Source organism: Lagenorhynchus albirostris, chromosome 20, assembly GCF_949774975.1.
Source record: "Lagenorhynchus albirostris chromosome 20, mLagAlb1.1, whole genome shotgun sequence".
Classification (NCBI taxonomy): domain Eukaryota; kingdom Metazoa; phylum Chordata; class Mammalia; order Artiodactyla; family Delphinidae; genus Lagenorhynchus; species Lagenorhynchus albirostris.
The window spans coordinates 8,144,145-8,160,286 of NC_083114.1; the positions used below are offsets into that span (position 1 = coordinate 8,144,145).

The window sequence follows — 16,142 nt, forward strand, 5'->3', positions numbered from 1 at the left end:
CCTTGGAGGTCATGGAGCTGCGAGATGGAAGGGGCTTACACTTTTCACTGCTTGGAAGAGAATCTCCCAGGAGAGCTGCCCCACTGAGAAAGTCCATATTGGACCTTGGTAAGCTATTGAGACTTGAGATTGTTTGTTACAGCAACTAACATCAACATAGTTGACCAATACAAGGAATTTCCATAACGTCCATTTTGAAATGTATTTAATATAGTTTATCTGTGTGATTCCACTTACATGGAATCTAAGACATGGAAAATAACATAGACAAAAAGTGGTTTCCTCGCACCCAGTACTCTGTGTGTACCTAGCACTGTGCTGGCCTATATGGCAGGAAATATTTTTTGAGACGTTAACCTAGATCTCTCTTCCTCCTGATATTTTTCCCCCCTCCCTTTTCAAACAGGTAATTGTCTCAGAGGGAGGATGGGACAGGATAGAAAACAGAAAATATTATGCTTATTGGTTCCCAACAACCTAAATCCATCAGGTTTTCCTAGATGCCTCAGAGGCAAATATCAAGATGGAAAAGTGGAGGTAGGGGGTGAAGGGTGGTAAGAAAGCTGGGCTCACCCAAGGAGAGAAGAGGAGAGGAGTGGGGGAGAGCACAGACTTCTGTGAATCCCAGACAGCCCTGCATCTTGACCCACAGCTCTGGAAAAGACAGTGAGACCCCAGGGAGGGATGGTGGGTGATGGGGATGAAGATTCTCATGACTTTCCCACAAGGTACAGAAGCAACAGAAACGCTACATGGGCACGTACACCGGCAGGAGAAGAAGATGCCTTGACAGCTGCCCGTAGGCACCAACCCGGCCCTGGACCACCCGATTCATAGATGCAACCAAGGACGTGTCAAAATGCCGGGGCAGGGGCTTCCCTGGTGGCGCAGTGGCTGAGAGTCCGCCTGCCGATGCAGGGGACACGGGTTTGTGCCCCGGTCCGGGAGGATCCCACATGCCGCGGAGCGGCTGGGCCCGTGAGCCATGGCCGCTGAGCCTGCGCGTCCGGAGCCTGTGCTCCGCAACGGGAGAGGCCACAACAGTGAGAGGCCCGCGTACCGCAAAAAAAACAGGGGAAGCAGGTGATTCGAGAAACAGAGAGCCTCCTCCTCAAGGCCGGGCGTTACACACACACCCTCTTGGGGGAAACGGGAGGCAAACCCCCGCTGTGCCAAACTCTAGGGAGTAAAAAGGAGAGGGTCTGTTTCTTGCGTGTGCTCCCGATGGAGAACCCTCTCGGGTGGAGGCGCTGAGGGTGGAGTGGGGTGGTGAGGGGGTGTTTGGGTGGGGGCCGTCAGGCTGCCTCTTCAGATCCCGCCGGTCTGGCTCTGGAGGCGAGACTTGGGGGAGGGAATGGGAAAGGGCGGGGTGGGCCGCGCCCCGCCACGTCTCCTCCTCCTCCCCGGCCGGGATTGAGGGCGGGCTCGGGCGGCCAGCAGGGGGCGCCAGAGGACAGGCACTGCCTCGCGGAGGACTTGCCGGGCTTGGGACGCTGCCCCGCCCGAGACCCCCGCCCCACCCCGGCTCCGCATCCCAGACCCGGAGGGGACCCGGGCCGCGCGGCCGGCGTGCGCGGGGGAAGCAGGGAGAACCCAGCGGAGCCCGGAAGCCGGTGCCCGGCAGCGCGGGCGCGAGGTCACGGCTGTTAACCTCCGGGCGGGGGTCCCAGGGTGTCCGCCTCACACCCAGGGTCTCAGATTTAGACGCTGGACCTCGGGCCAGATGAGCTGATGCACAATGCCCTGATGGGGTCAAGGAAGGCAGGCGTCATAAAGCAGACATGTAAAATATCTGACATTTATGTTAACACATTTCGGCATTGCTTCCTATTTTAATACTCCGCCAACCTCAAAACATGGCACTGGCCCTGAGCCTCTTACCCTACGAGGGGCCTCGTCCTGGGCCTCCTCCACCTCTCCAGGGGACGGCCTCTTTGGTCCCCAGGCTTATCGCCTATCTGCACCCCGCCCCAGCCCCCTCCCAACACATACACCCCTACACATCCTTCACCCACTACTTGTCTCTCAACTTCGGGCCTTCTCCCCTCCTCCCACGGGCCGCATGCGCCTGTCCACCCCTACCCCTGCCTCAGCTAAACAGCTTCCTTCAGTTCTTTCCTCCTCAACCATCTGTCCCAGCCCCAGCCCCCTGCCTCGCCCTCACACACACACCTGAGCCCAGGAGGGAGCCCCCCCCCGGGCAGGGCTGCCCTGCAAAAACACGCCTCTACCAAAACCCCCCTTTCGCAGCCATGGACGCCTAGCCCCTGCCTCCCCGGCCCCCCGCACCAGCATCAAATCAGGCCTCAAATCAGGCCGAACTTCTTCCCAGAGTTCCTGAGGGATAAATGAAGGAGCAGAGAGCCAGACCCCAGCCAGAGTGGGGTCAGTGTGGACAGGGGTCAAAGGGCAAAGTCTGGGTTCCGCTTGTGGTTCACAGAACCCAGAGACCTGTTGCTAGGCAACCAGATCTCCCAGCCGACACATCCTGAGCTGCCTGCCGATAGGCAGCCTCCAGCCATCTTCCCTGAATCTCTCAGACACCCACCCTCTGTGGGACCCTGAAAAGCAGGAGGAGGGGAGAAGCAAGCCCTGCCACCACCCCTGAGCTCCGCCACCCCCGTTTCACTGTGAAGGTTCGGCCGCTGGGCCATCAGGTCACGGCCGCCATGAGTCTGGGCACCATGGAGGGGGAGGATCTGGCCGAGTACTTCCGGTTGCAGTATGGGCAAAGGCTGCTGCAGCTGCTGCAGTGAGTGTCGGAGGGCCTGGGACCGCCGTGCCCACCCGTTGCCCCACCTTCCCACCTGTCCCGCTGCTCCTATAACCCAGCACCGCAAATCACACTGGCACCAATCCCGCCCGGCCCCGGCCCCAGCTTGCTCCCCAGCACGGCCCTCTCTCCCCCTGAGCACACCGTTCTTTTCGCTCAGATGGGGTAGGGCGCCTTCCCTCCCCGTGGGTGCCTGTCTCCATGGGTTCCTCCCGGTCCCGGGCTGCCCCAGGCACTCAGAGTCCACAGTCCCTATTGCCTGTGTCTTGGGCAGGAAGTTCCCCAGCACCGAGGACCACTCAGACTCCCCATCCATCCGGCTGCTGGAGAAGAAGAAAGAGGCCAAGCTCATGCACCATGCCATGGAGCAGAAGAAGGAGGTGGGAGACGCAAGGGTTGGATGCGGGGAGGGCCACGGCTCAGGGAGAGCCTGAGGACGGCCCTCTGTTTTGTGGGTGGTGGTGGCTAGAGCCAGGCATCGTGGGTGTTGATCCTGTGTTTCCTCTGCACAGCACACAAGGGATCTGAGTCTTGGGGTACCAGTGTCCTGCGATGCTCTGCTCTGAACCAGACGTGGGGTGGAAAGTGGGCACCTGGGGACAGGGGCTCTAGGGCAGGGGATGCTGGGGCCTTCCTTGGTTCCCATTCAGGGGTTCTCTTGACCTCTCTGCTCCCCCATCCCCCCTAGATATTTCAGCGCAGAATGGAAACCCTGAACCTGCGCTGGGAGGAGCTGGGAGTCAAGGAGGCCCAGCTGAAAGCCCACATACAGAAGTTTGAGCAGTTCATCCGGGTACGAAGGGGTGTGGCCTGCTGCAGCAGGGCTGCCACACTCGGCAGTAGGTCAGCTTGCCCCTCCTCCCACTCCCTACCTCTTCCCCTCCCTCCTCAGCCTCCATTTCCCCGACTCCTCGCCCTGGGTTAGAGGTCTCCTTGGTGCTCACCAGTGCCTGGGGCTTGCCCCTTTATCTCCCCCTCCTACTGCTCCGTTTGCATTGATAGTTTCCTGCTGCCCTGTCCGTCTCTGCCCCCTCTAGATTGCTGTTTCCTATTTCCTTGCCTGTGGTTGGCACATCCAGTTTATCCAGTGAATGAATGAATGATGGATGATGAATAAATGAATGAATGTGCCACGGTTAGGGCCAGGCACTTGGGGATACAAAGATGAATCAGACAGGGCTTTATTTTTTAAATAAATTTTTATTTATTTTATTTATTTCTGGCTGTGTTGGGTCTTCGCTGCTGCGCGCGGGCTTTCTCTAGTTGCGGCGAGCAGGGGCTACTCTTCGTTGCGGTGCGCGGGCTTCTCGTTGCGGTGCGCGGGCTTCTCATCGCGGTGGCTTCTCATTGCGGAGCACGGGCTCTAGGTGTGCAGGCTTCGGTAGTTGCGGCACATGGGCTCAGTAGTTGTGGCACACGGGCTTAGTTGCTCTGCAGCATGTGGGATCTTCCTGGACCAGGGACTGAACCCGTGTCCCCTGCATTGGCAGGTGGATTCTCAACCACTGCGCCACCAGGGAAGCCTCCAGACAGGGTTTTAGTCCCCCCAGCTCACCCTACCCCTCCATCCTTGCACTGAAAGCCCAGGCAGGGGGCATTGGAGAACCAGGTACTGGAGTCCCCTACGAGACAACCCCTCTCAGTGTGTCCTGAGAGGAGGGATTTAACCGTTTTAAAATCCAGATTTCTCCAGACTGGCTCCAACCGGGCACCTGCCGAGCCTTGAAGGGCTGGCCCAGCCCCAGGGGGTAACCTCTGGCCTCTGCTACAGGGCAGTCCTGTTCTCAAGCATCTTTGTCTCTCTCTCTGCCTAAACCAGGTGGGAAAGGAAGCTGATGGACCAGGCATTATTCTCCAGAGGTCCAGTCTTTCTTACTGGCCAGAGAAAAGCTCATGGAGTGCTTGGGGTGGCAGGAGATTTGGGGGTGAGGGGTTCTGCAAATCATCGGAATCCTGGAGAGCTTGTTACAGATACGGACCCTGGGCCCCTGCCCTCTCCTTGCTTTCAGCAGGCCTGAGATTAGGCCCAGTCGACTGTATTGTTAAAAGTATCCCCAGGGGATTGTGATGCCCAGCTGGACTTGGAAACCACTGGTTTGGGGCCCCTCTGTCCTCTCCTGGACCCACAGGGCAGAATGCAAATCCCCCGGGTGCCTTCTTCCATGTCTTCCAAATGCCACCACCACAGGCACCCATCTGGGTGGAATCACCACAGCCCCTGAAGGGGGAAAGGAGCCACACACAGGCAGTGTGAGAGGTCTGCCCCTCATCTTGGGAGGAGAGCTTGTCCTCCCGAGGAAGGAAGGAGGACGGGACCAGCCCACTTGCAGCAGCTGAGCCTCGTGTCTTTCTTTCTGGGCATTGAATTCCCTGCATCGTCTCCTCCTGTCCCCACCTGATGCCAGTCTTGAGCTACAGGAACATCCCCTCCGGAATGGTCTTGCCCCACCAGGCCCTCCGGACTAGGCCCACCTCCTAGCTCGTCTCCCTAGAGCTCCAGCAGGGTTGCCCCAGCTTTTGAAAGGAAGAGACGGGCTCCTGCCTCTCATTTCTACAATTGGAGAAGGTAAGGCACCAAATCAGGAGAAAATTTGGGCTTCCCAGGTCTGGGCCCAGGACTCTGCCCCGTGACAAATGGCCACCACTAAGGATAGGGATGAGGGACTTCCCTGGTGGTCCAGCAGTTAGGGCTCCGCGCTTCCACTGCAGGGGGCTCCGGTTCTATCCCTGATTGGGGACCTAGGATCCCGCGAGAGGAGCGGTGCGGCCAAAAAAAAAAAAAACAATAGAGATGGAAACTTTATCAGAAGATTTTCCCAGCCTTTCCCAGGGTTTGAGTTCTCTCCAGACACTGAGCCCAGTGGGGCGTGGGGCTTCCGGAGCTCAGATTCCGCAGAGTCAGGATCACGTCCTGTCTCGTCCCCATAAGGCCACCTTCTGATGTTGGATTAAATCTCTGTCCTCTCAGCCTCCTCAGTCCACAGAAAACCCCTCAACCAGCTTCAGATAACCCTGGAGACGCGCTTCCTTTCACCTCATCCGCCACGTGGGCAGCCTGGCCACCGCCGTCCACCCTCAGGGTGGACAGAGGCCTTGTGGGAGCCCCACCAGCCTGGGCACCAGGGAGGGCAGGACCCACGCCCGATTGGCGTCATCTCCCTGGCCCCAGGAGAACGACCAGAAACGGATCCGGGCCCTGAAGAAGGCCAACAAGGAGCGAGAACTCAAGAGGCAGTGCACGCAAGAGCTGACCAAGGCCAAGCAGGAGATGGCGGCCCTGCGGCTGGAGCACCAGAGGCTGAGCGCCAAGCTGCAGGAATACTCCATCTTCAACAAGTACCTGGAGAAGGTGGTGGAGAACTCCGAGGTGTGTGGAGGGCCGAGGGGGGTGGGAGGTTCCTCAGACCCACCTACTCTTCCCCAGGGGCCTGGGCTGTGAGGGGACTGGGGCAGGGACGGTCACCTGCTCTGGGGAAAGGCCTCCAGCCAAGGAGGGCAGCTGGCAGAGGCCCCTGGCGAGGCTGGACTCATTTCTCAAGGGTGGGAACCTGGCGGTGTATTTGTGCGCGTATGACATCTGTGGACCTGTCTCTATATGGGTCCCGTGTCTGTGTCTAGGAGCGAGGTTTTGTTTTGGAGCACCAACGATCAGCTTGGCCTGCGTCGGATGTGACCCACGCTCTCCCTGCTTCCCCTCCTCCCTGGTGTTCTTCAGTTTACTTGAGAGTAGATGGGCAGAGAAAGCGCCAGCCTTGCGCAGAGCTGGGCACTTAGCATGTGCTGGGCCCTGGGCTGGGTGGGTGCTGCAAGCATAGCCTTGTTCAGTCCACTCACTAGCCCCCAGAGGAAAGCCATCATTTCACCCTGTTACGAGGAAGAAGCGGAGGCTCAGAGAGGTTAGGTAACCTGCTCAGGGAGGCACAGCTTATAAGTGGCAGAGCCCTTGCTTCTAACCACCCTTCGGTGGGCCCCACAAAGCCACTGACAACTGCTCTTCATAAAGTTGCCTTGTTGCCAGAGCTAAGGGAACTTGTTTGCCCTCTGCCCACCCATGCTTTCTGGAGCGTTTGACACTGTCCATGCTCCTGCTTGAAATATACCTGTGCCCTTTCCTCTGGGACTCCTCCCTCCTTCTACTTTCAGGCTACCTCTGGCCCTTCCTCCTCAGGCTCCTCTGGGGCTCCTCTTCCTCAAGTTCCTCGGGTCTTTGTCCCACACCCTGCACTTCTCTCCCTGAGGAATTCCCTGGGCCTCTGATGGATGTCACCCATGTTAACGGCCATCCACCTATGTCCCCCATCCTCCCATGTGACAGCAGCAGGGCCCTTCACCAGGGTGGAGAGAGGTATGAGGTATGCCCTCTGGGGTGTGAACCCATGTCCTGTGGGGGGCACAGGGAGACAAAGGATGCACCACTTTTTTAAAAGTCCTGGCAATTTCCATATAGAACCACTAACCTAATTTATTTATGCATGAGTCCCAAGTCCGTGTTACTTCCTGCATTCTAAGGCACTACCTACTGTATGATAAATTGTTCATTTAATAATTGGGTTTGGGGGGAGGTGGGGGAGTGAGAGAAGACTAGTATATTAAAGCAGCAGATAGATTATAGGACACGACTCAAATTTAGAGCTAGTAAAATGTGTCTTAGAATGGAGGAGATTGGCCTGGATCTCTCTGGCCTGGAGCTCCCTCCTAAGCGTCAGGCCCGTACATCTAATTTATTGAGTCCACGACTGCTTCCTGCCACCCCCGGGCCAGCGCTGCTGCGGGTGGGTCCGGTGCTGGTGAAGGGCAAGACCACCCACCCACAGCCTCGCCGGAACTCCGGCTTCTTCCTGGACTCCTTCTCCTTCTCCCTCACTCCCCGCAGCCATCCATCAGCAGCTCTGGTCTATTCTGCCTCCTAAGTATTTCTGAAATCCAGCCCCTGCCCCTTCCTCATCCAGACCACCAGTGTACCTCACCAGGAGTTCAGCTCTGCGTTATGCCTCGCCACCAGTCTGTCCAGCATTCTACAGCCAGTGGGGTCCCCATCTCTCATTCTCTTTCCTCGTCCTTTAGTTCTTGCAAAATATTTTAAGCGTACTGAAAAGTATACATAAATATATAACAGCACCCAAGTACTCTCCACAGCTTCGTCACATCTTAATATTTCCCCCAATTTGCCCCTTTTTTTCCTAAAATAAAACACGACTGGTAATTGAAACCCCCAGTGTGCCCCCCTTCCAAACACCATGCTTCTCCTCTCCTCAGGGGTAACCAGTAATCCAGATTTTTAAGCTTCTCATTCTCAGGCTTGTTATTATTTGGGGCCACAGTTTACATATCCATAAACTATGAAGAGTATGTACATGTCCTTTTATGGCTTTTTTCCAATCAATGATTTAAAGAGAAAAAAAAGCTTTGTATCATGGGAAATTTCAGCCGTATACAAAAGCAGAGAAAATAGTCTATTGAATGCCCATTACTCATCACCTAATTCCAGCCATCATCAGCTCATTGTCAGATCCCCGTCGCTGCCATTTTGAAGCAAATGATATTGTTTTCATCTATAAGTATTTCATTATATGGCTCTAAAAGAGCTCTTTTTCACATAGCCACAATACCTGTATCCAGCCGACGTCAAAATTTCCCCAGTTATTGCACAAATGCTTTTTGTACAGCTGGTTTGTCCCAATCGGGGTCCAAATAAGGTCCCCAAACTGCATTTGGTTGATGTGTTTCTCAAGTGTCCCAGACGTTATTACTATGCTGATCAAAAGAAGCCAGACATGAAAGAGGACATACTGTATGATTCCACTGATATGTTTCAAAACAGGTGAAATGAATCATGGGGGATAGAAGTCATAATTCTGGTTTCCTCGGGGCAGATACTGACTGAAAGGGGGCCAAAGATTCTTCTAGGGTGCTGGAAGTGTCCTAAGTCCCCCTCTTCACATATTAGCTAGAATACTACCATCTGGAAAAGGACTTCATACTTCCCTTCATCAACTAGTTGATGACTAGGTGGGCCTTAAAGAAAAATCTTGTTAAATGCTTGATTCTTCATTACAGCCTTCAGAATAATGAGTTGGTTCTCCAGCATCCTCCGAAAGTGCCCTGTAATGTTGTTAGTATCACCGCGAACAACACATTTGATATGGTTCAATCCTTCGCACTTATTCTTACTGATGTTCAAAGGGTCCCATCTTTGGACAGTGGGAGCCTCTTCAAGTTGGCCCCTGGGAACTTTTGACATCAGCGTTCAGTTTTGGAGAGGTGCTCCTGGGTGCTCTGATGTATCCCATTCGTTTCAGCTGTTGTATACCATTGCATCTCTCAGAAATGCAGACAGGAAGTTCTCTCTCTGCTCTCTCCTTCAGTGGATGAAGTTCACACTCCTCAGGGTTTACTGGGCACTTTTTTAACTTCTCCAGGGTGATCTCTCCCTCCTCATCTTGAACCCAGGCCATTCATATTAAACTCTCTTGCTCATCCTGGATATGCCACACATAACACCATCATCTTTACCCAGGCTGTTCCGTCTACCTGTACTACTTCCTCGCTTTCCCCCACCTGCCTTTGCCTGCCCGTCTTCTCGTCATACCTCTGGTCTCATTTTAACCATCCTTTTCCTGAGGAAGCCTTTTCTGGCTGTCCCCATTTCCTCTAATGCTGGGTTAAGTGGCCCTTGCCCACAGAGGATGTATTTGGGGAGAGGCCAGTTCCCGGAACACCAGTCTATCACTGGAAATGTCATGAGATGGAGAGACAACTCAGGGAGTGTCCCCTGGGTGGCTGGAAGTCACGTGCTGATAACCCCCCACACCCCGGGGACGTGAGTTGGCATCCTGGAGCTGGTACTCAGAGCACCTTCTAGAGAGGGAGGGTTACAGGGCTTCTGTTCTGCTGAGTTAGGGCCAGAGCAGCGTGGCCCTGCACTGTGGCAGACGGGGCAGCTGAGCCTGGCCAGCCACCTGCCCCACTGGTACCCACCCTCTCCAGACCCCGCCGGAGGGAGGCCCCAGCCCCTGTTGAACAAATACCAGAGAGCACCAGGCTGAAGACACCACCCAACAGTCGCCTGCAGCCCATCCCCCAGTCACCGAGAGGTCTTATCGCTCTGTGTTGTAACTGACTATTTACTTGTCTGCCTGTCCTACCCCACCACCCCAAGCTGTAAGGCTTCCTAAAAGCAGGGTCTGGCTTTCTTATCTCCCGTTCAGCTGGGGAACCTTCGGAGCGGTTTATTAATCCGGGTCTCTGAGGGTGGAGGCTGGCACGTTAGCTTTATTAAAGCTCCCAGGTGATTCTAATAACCGGCAGTCAAGACTGAGAGCCCTGGGTCTAGATGCACGTGCTCCCAACACGTGGCCCACGGCCCATACCAACTCAGGAGGAGCACAGGGGGACTCCAAGGGCCTCACAGCCTCTGCCCCTTGGCCCAGGGCCTCACTGCCGGGCAGAGGCATCAAGGCTGGGAGTGGAGGGCGCAGAGTGGGGTCGAACCCCTTGGGTGGCGGTGCACTGGTCCGAGTCCGTCCCTCCCCTCCCCCCCACCCCCGCCCATCCCCTCCCGCAGTTCGAAGAGATCCACGAGGTGATCGCGCGCTACAAGACGCTGGTGAGCATGCACCATGACCTCATGCAGTCGGCGCAGGAGGGCCAGGAGAAGGTCGAGCGCGCCAAGGCCCGGCTGGCGCGCTACAAGGAGGAGAAGGACGACGAGATCCTGCAGCACAACAACGAGCTGGCGCGCCTGCAGATGCGCTTCGACCGCGCCCGCAGCGACGTCATCATCTGGGTGAGCGCCCCGGGTGGGTAAGGGACACACACACACACACGCACGCACGCACGCACGCACACACACTCCTAGCGCTCACGCCCCGCCCTCATTCTCCTCCCCAGGAATCTCGCTGGGCACACATCCAGAACACCGCCGCCAAGAAGACCCTCTTGCTTGGCACCATTAAGATGGCAACGCTGAACCTCTTCCAGATCGTGAGCAAGCAGCTGAAGGAGGCGAGCACCGTGTCCCTGGAGGACACGCACAAACAGCTGGACACGGTAAGAGGAGGCCCGAGTGCCTGGCCAGCTGGCTCGAGTGGGCCACGACGGTTCTCCCTGGGTTGGGCAGAGGCGTGATTCCTACAGAGTAGTGGTTCTCAAATTTTCACAGCATCAGCATCACCTGGGGGCTGGGGGGTATCACTGAATCCCACCCCCAGAGTCTCAGACTCGGTGGGTCTGAGATGAAAAGCCATGAATTTCCATTTTCAGCAAGTTTCCAGGTGATGGTGCTGGTCTGGGTTCCACACTTTGAGAACCACTGCATTAGCGCTAAGGCTCTGTTGGCCCCAATCAGCACGGGCAGTAGCAGGGACCCGCTACTGCATTCATTAGTTACACAAAACAGTCTTATTAAGTTCTAGTGAGATGCTGAAGGCTTGTGACTGACCCCCACGCTTGGGGAAAAGAGAAAATTGGCGGGTGGTGCGGGGAGGGAAATCAGCAAGGGCAGGGAAGCGTCAGAGTCATATTAGTACCATTCTGAGATTTTTCTCTTTGAAGTAATTGAAAGGAAATGAGTTTTTCACTGTATGATTCAAAGCTATGGGATGCCATGTCCGTGTGCCACCTGAAATTGTCTCACTTCTGACCAAAGGTACCCGCATCCCACTGTTTGGGAAGGTACGCCAGCAGATGCAGTAGCCGTGCTTCTTGTAACATGCAGAGAACCATGATTAATTATTTATCCTTTTTGGCAAAAGCCTTTAGCTCTGCCATGAAATAGTAGAAAGTAGGCTCCCAAAGGCTGGGATTTCTGTTTGCTTTTTTCCTGCTGTATCCCCAGCATCTAGAACAATGCCAGGCAGATAGCAGGCACTCTGTAAGTATTTGGTGAATGAATATGGAACAGAAGCCGATAAAAGCAATTGACTGAGAGCTGCTTCCTCTGTTTAAAAAAAAAAAAAAAAAAAGGTGAAACTCATGAAATGTAAAGAATTTCACCCACTGACCAGCCGGGAAGTAGGATTTCCTTAAACCCAAGAATCAGCCTGCATTGTAAGGCTTATTAGAGCAGAATTATTAACAATCCAAAGACTGTAAAGGGAATTTGTAAGAAAAGTTGTTCTGAAATAGCGATCCTCAAACTTTTTTGGTGGCAGGATACCTTTACACTCATAAAATTTATTGAAGACCCTCAAAGAGCTTTTGTTTATATGGCTTCTATCAATTGATGTTTCCTTATTAGAAACTCAAGCAGAAAAATTAAAAATAATTCATTTAGAAATGACAGTAAGAAGCACATTAACAGAAATAGCATTTTTTTAGAATATTTGTTTATTTATTTATTTTTGGCTGTGTTGGGTCTTCGTTTCTGTGCGAGGGCTTTCTCTAGTTGTGGCCAGTGGGGGCCACTCTTCATCGCGGTGCGCGGGCCTCTCACTGTCGCGGCCTCTCTCGTTGCGGAGCACAGGCTCCAGACGTGCAGGCTCAGTAGTTGTGGCTCACGGGTCCAGTTGCTCCGCGGCATGTGGGATCCTCCCAGACCAGGGCTCGAACCCGTGTCCCCTGCATTGGCAGGCGGATTCTCAACCACTGCGCCACCAGGGAAGCCCCACAAATAGCATTTTTAATGAAAAACACGTTTTCAAGAAGTACTTTATGGGATGAGTGGCATTATTTGATACTTGCCAACCTCTTGAATGTGTGGCTTCCTGGAGGACAGGTGGATTGCCACACCTGCTTCTGCATTCAGCCTGTCGTGCTAGCCTACGTCACGGGAACATCCTACTCTGGGAAAAGCCCCTGTAGACTCTCAAGAAAATAAGAGCAAAAAAGACAAGTAACATCTTAGTATTATTATAAGAAGAGTTTTGGCCTCGTAGACCCCTCTCCCCGGCAGTAGGGTCTCAGGACGCCCAGCCGTCCTCAGATCCCTCTCCTTTAGCCGTTGTAAAGAAAGATGGGGCAGGAGGTGGTGGGCGAGCATCCCCTGCTCAGACCGTAGCTTACAGTCCATCCACTCCAAATTCTGAGCTTTCGGACTCCCTCTCAACCTCTTTTTTTTTTTTTTTTCCGGCTGCACGGCTTGTGGGATCTTAGTTCCCCCACCAAAGATGGAACCCAGGCCCCCAGCATCGAGCAGTGAACGTGCCAAGTCCTAACCACTGGACTACCAGGGAATTCCTGTTCTCAACCTTGATTTGCTTCGATAGGAATCCCTCATATTGCCCAAATGTTATTTTTAAATATTCCACTTCATTCCTGTAGGATATGAGCCTACACACACGTGATTAAGTAGCCTGAAAAAAGAAAAATAAAGACCTGGGAAAATATAAGTTGAAATCTGAGGTCAAAGGCGAGAGAGAGATGTATGGACTCTGGATTCTTGGATTATAGAGGACAGTAGTTCAACAGGGATAGTAGTTGTCTCTGAGCTTCCTGGTAACCAGAAGCAAAAGCAACACATAGTTCTTGTACCAAAATAAGAAAACACATGGTTTCTTCAGAAAGAGCGAAACATTCCCAGCACTTAACCTCTAGCTGAACATTTTCAAGGAGGCTTCAGAGACACTCAGTGAAATGATGTTCTCAGCAGTGTCCCTCCAACAGATCCACGCATGGGCTTCAGAAAGCAGCCACTTACTTAGAATCAGGAACGAGGTACCACTCAGGGAAAGTGATTTTGCAAAAGGCCAAGACGATTTGCGTTCAGTATAGTGTGTGTAGAAGGTCGAGCATTATTGTTTCTGAATAAAGCCCAAACTGGAGCAGCATTTTCCAAACCGTGCTTGGCAAACCCTAGAATCCCAGGATGGTAGTAAGTCTCCTCCAGGGAAATAAACGGGCTCTATGGTCTATAAAATTTAGAAAACTCAAGTTAAACAAAGGTGGCTGGTTTTAAAATACAGGACTTCACAGTGCCTTTGCTCTGGTTCTGCCCTGAGACTCTCCAAGCAGATAAAGTTTCTAAAACTTACTTGACCACAGACCCTTTTTGGGGTAGGTGATTACTTACTACAAGAACATAGTTTGGGAAATACTGGACTTGTCATCTCTGTAACCTTGGGGAAGTTGCTCTAATTCAGTCACTGTTTGTTTCTCTCCTCTCTTGCAAAATAGGAATTGTGTTGGTAATAGTAACAGTATTAGCAACTAACTGGGCTTTTGAGAGTGTTGGACAGTCTGTGTAGCCCCATCTTTAGGAACATTCTTGAAAAGGAGAAATTTTAGGACTGAGATCTTAAAGGCCATCTAGGCCAACCTTTTCTCCCTCTTCCCTTTTTAAAGATAAACTGAGTCCCAGAAAGATGAAGTGATTTCCCCAGAGCTGCATCAGGACCCCAGGTCGTCATCCTTTTTTAAAGTGAAGTATAGTTGGTTTACAATATTGTAAATTGTAAATATTGTAGTTTCAGATGAACAACAAAGTGATTCATTTATACGTATGTATGTATATATCCATATTCTTTTATTTTCAATTCTTTTCCATTATAGTTTTTTTTTTTTTTTTTGTGGTACACGGGCCTCTCACCACTGTGGTCTCTCCCGTTGCGGAGCACAGGCTCCAGACGTGCAGGCTCAGTGGCCATGGCCCACAGGCCCAGCCGCTCTGCGGCATATGGGATCTTCCCGGACCGGGGCATGAACCCGCGTCCCCTGCATCGGCAGGCGGACTCTCAACCACTGCGCCACCAGGGAAGCCCTCCATTATAGTTTTTTATAAGATATTGAATATAGTTTCCTGTGCTCTACAGTAAATCCTTATTGTTTCTCTGTTTTATGTATGATAGTGTGCATCTATTAATCCCATATGCCCAATTCATCCCTCCCCCCACTTTCCGCTTCGTTAACCATAGTTTGTTTTCTATGTCTGTGAGTCTGTTTCTGTTTTGTAAATAAGTTCATTTGTACTATTTTTTAGATTCCACATATAAGTGATATCATATAATATTTGTCTTTGTCTGACTTACTTCACTTAGTATGATAATCTCTGGGTCCATCCATGTTGCTTCAAATGACATTACTTCATTCTTTTTTATGGCTGAGTAATATTCCATTGTGTGTGTGTGTGTGTGTGTGTGTGTGTGTGTGTGTGTGTGTGTGTATGTATGTATACGTATACATACCACATCTTCTTTATCCCGTCTGCTGATGGGTGCTTAGATTGCAGGACCCCAGGTCTTCTGACTTGTGAGGCTGTGCTTTTTCCACTGTGTCGTACTGATTGCATGTTCTTTACAACAAAAGTTAGTGAATAGAATTTAAACTTCCCTTGATGACTCAAGATTATCATAACGAGCATCAGTTCTGGGTTTCAAGCAGATGACCTCCTTGAAGGCTTTTAAATAGTGGAGAGCCGTCTGCCCTGACCCTGGCTGACCCCTTCCTGCTAAGTGCGTGTAGCCTCTGAGTCCGCTTAGGATCCTCCCTTTGTCTCCCTTTGTTAGACTGTCAGCCTGTACTTCATCCTCTCATTGCGTCTTCCTCTAGGGGTTCCCAGCTCCGTCCATGTTCATCACTTCTAGTCTGCTAAGCCTCATTCTCCATGTCAACTAGAATAATTGTCAAATGAGGGAAAGTCGGTCACAGGAGATGGGGACTCCTCACAAGCAGATTATGCCAGGACATTTCCGGATGGGTGGCTTGTCGCCTGCTGGGATTAACTGCGGTCCCCTGGCCTTGCTAGATCCAGCAGTTTATCCAGGACCTGTCAGACATCTGGGCAGAGGTGAAGAAGAAGGAGCAACAGCAAGTCCGGGTTTAAGGAGCAGCCATGGTTCCAGAATGTTCTGAGACAGAGAAGGGAGAGAGAAAGTACCTGGTGACCTCGCCGTCCAGTCAGCCCAGCCCAGCCCTCTGGGACCGCTGTGCCTTTCGGAAATCCCTGTTTATCCCCTCAGGCTGCAGCCCGTCCCATCCCTGAAAACATTAAATTCTATTAGAAGTTTGTTCCTAAGTCCTCTCTCTCTTTTTGGTGGTTTATTCATGGGGAAGAGGGTCCACTGAGGGGAGAATCCCCCAAAGCACCCCCTGTTGAAGCTGCCCAGGTCTGGTATCTCTTAGGCTTTGCAGTTTACACAGCAAGTATCCGCGTGGCAACACACACCAGGGTGAGTGCACAGGACCCTTCTTTCCTCTACCACTTCCATTTTTTTTTTAAGTTGGTGTTTCCAGTTGGGGTGCAAAGACTCAGTAGAAACCATGAAGGCAGCTTCCTGGGTCCGAGCGCCGGAAGCGGTAAGTTAGGAACTGTTTCTTCCCTGACGTCGGGAGGAAGCCCTGCTGTCCTGCCCCCGCTGGACCCTAAGACATGCAATATGGTATCAGGAATGCTGATGTAGGAATAGCAGGCAGGCTGCCAGGCGACGGCATCTTA

The 16,142-nt window shown here is 52.7% G+C and overlaps 1 protein-coding gene across 2 annotated transcripts; it reads left to right on the forward strand.

Annotated features, from left to right (window-relative positions):
* The first annotated feature begins 2,669 nt into the window (after positions 1 to 2,669).
* Positions 2,670 to 15,722, forward strand: CCDC42 (coiled-coil domain containing 42). Of its 2 annotated transcripts, XM_060133830.1 has the most exons (7): positions 2,670 to 2,752; positions 3,048 to 3,153; positions 3,462 to 3,566; positions 5,943 to 6,140; positions 10,338 to 10,559; positions 10,664 to 10,822; positions 15,453 to 15,722. In XM_060133830.1, exons 1-7 carry the CDS (start codon positions 2,670 to 2,672, stop codon positions 15,528 to 15,530), a joined length of 951 nt encoding a protein of 316 aa, XP_059989813.1. In that variant the 3' UTR covers positions 15,531 to 15,722. The 2 variants fall into 2 exon arrangements, with proteins under 2 accessions (XP_059989813.1, XP_059989814.1); XM_060133831.1 differs by lacking the exon at positions 10,338 to 10,559.
* Positions 15,723 to 16,142: the final 420 nt, after the last annotated feature.